The 6608-nt window shown below is 31.4% G+C and overlaps 1 protein-coding gene across 1 annotated transcript in view; it reads right to left on the bottom strand.

The window, feature by feature from the left end:
• Window positions 1-5455, bottom strand: part of LOC106463840 (heterogeneous nuclear ribonucleoprotein H3-like) — a 42142-nt gene extending 36687 nt beyond the window's left edge. The window contains exons 1-2 of the mRNA XM_013923922.2: window positions 5381-5455; window positions 116-223 (exon numbers count right to left, since the gene is read on the bottom strand). Coding sequence (XP_013779376.1) covers window positions 116-206 — 91 coding nt within the window. The 5' untranslated portion in view covers window positions 207-223; window positions 5381-5455. The remainder of the gene's footprint in view (window positions 1-115; window positions 224-5380) is intronic.
• Between the last annotated feature and the right edge of the window lie 1153 nt (window positions 5456-6608).

Genomic DNA, 6608 nt, shown 5'->3' on the forward strand with positions numbered 1-6608 from the left:
ATATATATATATATATATATATATCACTGTCTTAATAATAATTCAGCCATATCGAGTAAGCTGAAAAATAAATAGATCTTTTTTATATTTCTATGGATACATTAAAAAAACTTGCCTGAAAAGAAGTTCATAATCTCTTCTTTTGTTGCTGACCAAGGAAGTCCTCGAACACGAAGAACATACCCCTCATTATCCTCGCTTGACATTTTGTTGTTTACTTTTGCTAAAAAGTATTAGAAGACAAAAAAGAAAAAAGTTTACAGTAAACAAAAAAAAAGGAATATAAAACATATCTAAAAATTAAGAACTAGAATTATTTCTGCCTGTCCTTTTTATCCCAATTGAATGATGTCCTCTTGCAGTGAGAGAAAAATTTTATACATGCATATATATTTATTTATTTATAAAACCAATAAATGTTCTACACTCATTATAGTTCAGTGTAATGATGTTAAGCAAAATCAGACATCTTACTTGTCTTGAACAATAACCAAATGACTCATCATTAACAACCTTTTTTAGATAGTTTTGTCAAACAGCAAAACCTATTTGATAGGTTTCTGAACCACAAAATTATTTCTCATAAAAAAAGAACATCACTTGACTTGTATTTGCAATTTTATAACTTCCATTTAATCAAACCAAATTCCAGTCTTAAAATAATGCAAAACCACAATCTTAGACAAGCCATAGCTGAAGTAAAGCACTTACCGTAATATTACAACTTTAAATGTCACATTTAAGAATAGTCCAATATTGTTTTGGTTCTGCATAGTTGTTAAAAATCACACAAAAAATTAGCATTACCAAAGCTAAGTGTCCTCAAAATGATCAACAATATTCTGGATTTAAAATTAGAGGAGGCCCAGGAGCCAATGACCCCCAAAACTGCTGGCAGGCCCCTAAAAAAGTGTCTGCTAGGTAGCCCACGTGACTCCTTAAAATCAAAAAAGCCATTAAAAGTTTGACTCCACATAAATTGATCTAAGTGTTTCTTAACCAAGCAGAACTTTTGACAAACCATGAATGGACCTTCCCAAGTTTACAAACACTCATCAGTCACATACAATCAACAAATGTACAACGACTGTTTAGCTTGAAGACATGCTAGCTATGCTGATGTACGATGTATATAGCATGTATAGCCTATCATGCCAACCAAACAGTGTGTTCATATAAAATTCCTTTGTTGGTATTTTGGTTTGAAAACTTTCAGGTCCAGAAAGTGAAAACTTTGGTTGAACTACTAACAAGGCTGCAAAGAAATTAAGTTTTAAGATTTTTGAGTGCTTTGATGAAATAATGTAGAGCTTAATGTTGTTGAAGCATGATAGACTGATCTACAAGCATGGTTGGTGAATAAGGTAAACAAGGAGAGTTGACACCTAGTAATAAACATCTGGGATAAACAGAGACAGTAAGGAGCTGGAGACTGGAAGTTCAGTGATAGAAAGAGAGATTGATATTGAAAATGAAGAAGGCTGCTCGCTGTTTATGAAGGCTTGAATATAAAAGGTGGCTGTTAATGTTGACAAAGAAGGTGTGAAGACTGTACCAAGGATATCCAGTTCACAGTTGACACAAGTTGTAAAAATAAGTGTGATAATTAGGGTCTGAAGTGATTGATTAATTATTGATAGGAGACGAATACACCTAAAATTTGCTTCGATTTATTAAAATTAATGGCAAAAAATTAAATTGCTTCAGTTGAATTAATACATAAAAATGTAATTTAAATTTTGAATATAGAATATGAACAGTCCTTCTCAGAACAGAGATCTTAAGATCCAATGAAAATAATTTAGCTGTAGTGGAGAACGAAAATGGAAGTACCTGAGAAAACCCACTTTTACTGATCAGGTTTAAAATATTCTACCTGATCAGTGCCTGAAATGCTGAGGGTTAAATGGAGATTATGAAACTTCTTCATACTTTTATTTTCCTAAAAAAAAAAGAATGGAGCAATATAGCTTGGGATTTAGATGGGTTGAGGGCTATATGCCACTTGTTGCACCAATCTGATACTGCATTGAGTGTTATTTGAATCTTAAATGTCACATATTGAGACCTAATTGTATGGTTTAAGGAAAGGAACAGCATATCATTGACAAAAAGGTAGTATACTTTTGGGCTTAACACCAACCATTGGAGGCCGCACTGTTGATCTTAAATTCAGCTATTGTGTCAGTAATAAAGCTGGATATCCAGCATACAATAGGGATGTGTATATGACTATCGATTAGTCTACAGAAAACTCCATTTTGCCATACTGAATCAAAGGCTTTTTGGACATCTAAAAAGGTAGCTATGGTTGTATGCTTTCTGTTGAAACCGTGATAGCTGGTTTTGGTAAGTCTAACGAGGAGGTCAGTAATTTGTCTACGTTTTCAGCCTAAATTCTACATGTTGTTAATAATATTGTTGGTTTCTAGGTAAGCATTTAACTGTGTCGTGATTAATTTCTCCATCAACTTACGAGGTAATGGGTCTTTAGCTGACAGAATTAGTTTGTTTTAGATGGGCAAAATCCTGATGGTAATGATAAATTATTACTAAGTGGGTTATATGATTTTATTGGATAGGTTTTCAGGATAGCTTTGTATTTATTTTTCTGAGGTTGTTTTTGGTTCCTGCTAAAGATATAGGGCAGGTATACAAATTGTTAAAAACCAGAAAGTTGTGATATAGAAACTGGGAAGTTCTATGAAAAAAAGGTGTTGATTATTAAAAATATGTTGATTTACAATGTTGAAATGTTTTGTGTCAAACTAGGCGATATTTGTAGTTAAAAAAAGGTACTTTTAAAATATTGGACAAAATATTCAGACTCTTTATCAGTAGTGGCAGTGTTTTTACTATATTAAATTGTATTTATGGTGTTTGATTTATTGTTTGTGTTAAATTTAAATTTCCACCAGAATTTGAAAAGGTCGGGTTGAGATTTATCTAAAGATAGTCAGAAGTTTTTCCAGTTAACGTGTTGTTGCCATAATATTAGTGTCTTAGCATTATTGAGTGATTTAGGTGTAATGTCATGAGTTCATATGAAGTTGTAAACATCATTGCAACTTTTATGATGTTAGCCAGGCACAACTGAAAGGTCAATATAATAAAAATAATAAATATATATAATATTATGAGATTTAAGCTATTTAGCCCAAACATTTATCTTTTTATATTATAATTTGTGTTCATTCTAGAATGAAAGAGGCATAATTTATATTTATTTCCAATTTTTTTATGGTGATTGCTAGATCACTCAAACCTACCAAACCTGTACAGAGATTAATTACTGAAAATAACGGATAAAAGTTTTTTTCTTAAGAAATGTTTGATAACTATCTCTACATTAGAAAGATTTCGCTTGTGAAATTTGAAAATTTTCTCATGCATAAAAGATTTTTTTTTTATCTTAAAATGAATATTACTTTGCATGATAGATAGGCAACATGCAAAAAAAAAAAAAGTCATGAGAACAACATTGCTTTACAAACCTTAAGACTTATTAAAAAAGTTTATATTTTGCATATGAAAGCACTGTGTAACTTCCACTATTTACTTCAGTGATTTTTCTGATAACTTCCACAATAGAGTATATTTTACAATGAGCTATAGGATTGGCTCCTAAAAATGCATGTTTTGTGGGCTCAACTGGCTCCCTAAAAAAAAAAAATAATTGTGAGCTCTGATATTTATCAAGTTCCAAGCAGGCAGCTCTCCATTCTTAACATTACACAATCTCATACTTAAACACGACTTATCTTCCTGAAAACCCACAACACCTTTCAACCAGAGACTCACAATACAGCTACTCCAGAATTGTAACATTATTACACAAACAGCTCACAATAACTAATACAGAATCCTCAGCTCACACTGGTGTTCTTGGGCAGTACTCTACTGAGATACCAAGGCCTGAATCTTGAGAAACCAAGTAAGTTTTCACCATTTAACATTTTCCACCTTCAAGGGTAAAATAAGTTAACTAACTTTCCAGGGAAACTGAAACTACTCTAAGTGTATGCAGCAATACAAAGATGTACACACTATTAGCTTCTATACCTAGATATGAAATCTATCTTCAAAAAAAGATTTGAGGCAAATATTTTCTTGATTAGAATATAACAATCAATTATAATAATTTATATCTAGCTATATATATATTTACATGTATGTACCTTTGTCTTCAAAAACAATTTCAGACTCATGCTTTCTTGTTTGCAGTTAGCTTTCTGCTTTGTTTTTCCCATTGGCATAGGATTGTAGAGCACTCTCTCCAATCGCATAGAGATTAAAGTCTGTGCATCCAATTTAAAATCAACTTCCTATTTCATTCCCACACGTTTTTTCATGTAGATTTTACGATGTTTTTGGCATGTGAAAATAATACAGTACCGGTACAAGCTGTTTTCAAGTGCTATTTCAGGATGTTTGTTAATGTTAGTGAGTTGCATGACAGATATCATTAACTTAATATTGTGGTTCCAGTGTTTCACACCACATTTCATTGCAAAAACATAACCACCTCGAGTGCATAGCTTTATACATGGTACGATTTTTTTTTCGAACTTGATTTAGATTTCCTTGAAATATTTAAGGAAATTGTCATTGCAATAGGCCATTACACAAATCTGAATAGGGCATGCATATAGCTAATAATGATATATTTATCAGCCCCACTAGTAGTAGTAGTACTACTAGTAGAGCTATGTCTAGCCTGGATATTTTTCATGCAAGTAAGGTGGAACCTTGATCAAGTTCATTTATAAGTGCTGTAAACTTTTACTTTCATTCATTTTAACTTAGCACTACAGTAAACATTCTAAGTCTTACCACCAACTGAATATTAATAATCATCTATAATTTAGTATAAAAGTGTAACAAATAATGTTAAGTTTGTATTTCTATGTCAGTTAAACTTAAAAAAAAAAAAAATTAAACTATAGTATAAAATAACCTCACTCACTCTCAGTCTCTGGAAATTGGAATGTAAATTGTGTGTTGAAGTGAAAGCTAGATCTTTTTAAATTATAAAGTATTTATATTTTTCAAAAAATTAAATAATTAAACTGATAGTATTCTTAGTTTTATATTTAAATAATTATAAGATAAATTAAACCGGGATGTAGGCCTAGCCATATTTTCTAGATTAATATAATTCGAAATTATAATATACAACTACAACTTCAGTACAACTTACAAGTACAATGGCCGCTCAAGAGACGGCGAACACATATTTAATGACTGAATGAAGTATTATTACTACAACGCAATATAAAACGAAACTATAACCTTCGCATAAAAATAATTAACTAAGGCATATCAAAATCTAGCATTTTCTTAAAACAAAAACTTCTAAGATTAACAAACATATACTTACCCTAAAAGTAACACTGATAACGCAATAACTTAAGTCATGGACTAACTCGTACTTGAAGCAAGTTCTCTTTGTTTCACCCTATGATAAACCAAAAAGTAGTTCAAAATACACAAAAAATAGTTCTTAACCACACTTTTATAGTAATTTTAAAACACGAGTTGAAGCTTATGTTTAAATTAAATTTTCAGTTGTATACGGTTTTATTTAAAATTATGTAATGTAATGAATTTAATACAACATTTTAAAATATTTGTGCATGCACTTGTCCATTAATATTGAGATTATTACAAATCTGATTCTGGCATATGTTATTATGTCTCCACAAAGAGACATACTGTTTTTCCATTGTTTCTTCTTCCAAACACTTTTCAAGCGACCACTATTCCTTCATTTCTTGGCAGAATGACTTGTAACTTCGTAGAGTTAAACCCTGATCCAATAATCCCAACCACCTTTTTATTTTTTATTTTATTTTTTTATTTAGGCCTTTTTAAGAAAGCTTTTCGAGGTCAAAGGTCAAACAACCCAAAAATGTATATTTTGGGCTCCTGTACGGTCATATTTACAGAAATCAAGATGAAAATTGCCACAAATATAAATTTTCATGCGAACACCACATTGACATAAAAAAGTTGGATCTACCCATTTTGAGTCTTTTTATGGGGGTCAGACCTAACAAAAGAGCATCAATTTGAGATTTTTCGTCAATTCCTCGGCCATATTTTGACCAGTTTTTATAGGATTTGGTACAAAAAATCCTTTTCTGCAGGTTCACACATTGACAAACAAAAGTGGTGGGCTTACACATTTTTAGTAATTATAGGAGGGTTAAGATACCACAAAAAAAGCAATTTGTAGGATATTTTTTGACAATTACTCTGATGTATTTCGGCCAATTTACATGGGATTTTGTGTAAAGATACATTTTACGGGTCCCATACATATACACACAATAAAGTGGGATATGCCCATTTTTCGTCATTTTAAAGGGGGGGGGTCAAATAGTTAAATAAACCCATAATTTTAGATGTTTTAGTCAATTACTTAGCCTTGTTTCGACCAACTTACATGGAATTTAGTACAGAAAGGCTCTTTGCAAATCCCAAACAGACATATAGATCATTTCGGAATTTTTGCCTTTTGCTCAATTTTTCAGCCGGGAAAGTACAATTTTGGGGTTTTCGTGAACTATTTGTATGTATGTCAACCAACTTACAACCAACCAACC

The sequence above is a fragment of the Limulus polyphemus genome, unplaced genomic scaffold (assembly GCF_000517525.1).
Source record: "Limulus polyphemus unplaced genomic scaffold, Limulus_polyphemus-2.1.2 Scaffold55, whole genome shotgun sequence".
Lineage (NCBI taxonomy): Eukaryota > Metazoa > Arthropoda > Merostomata > Xiphosura > Limulidae > Limulus > Limulus polyphemus.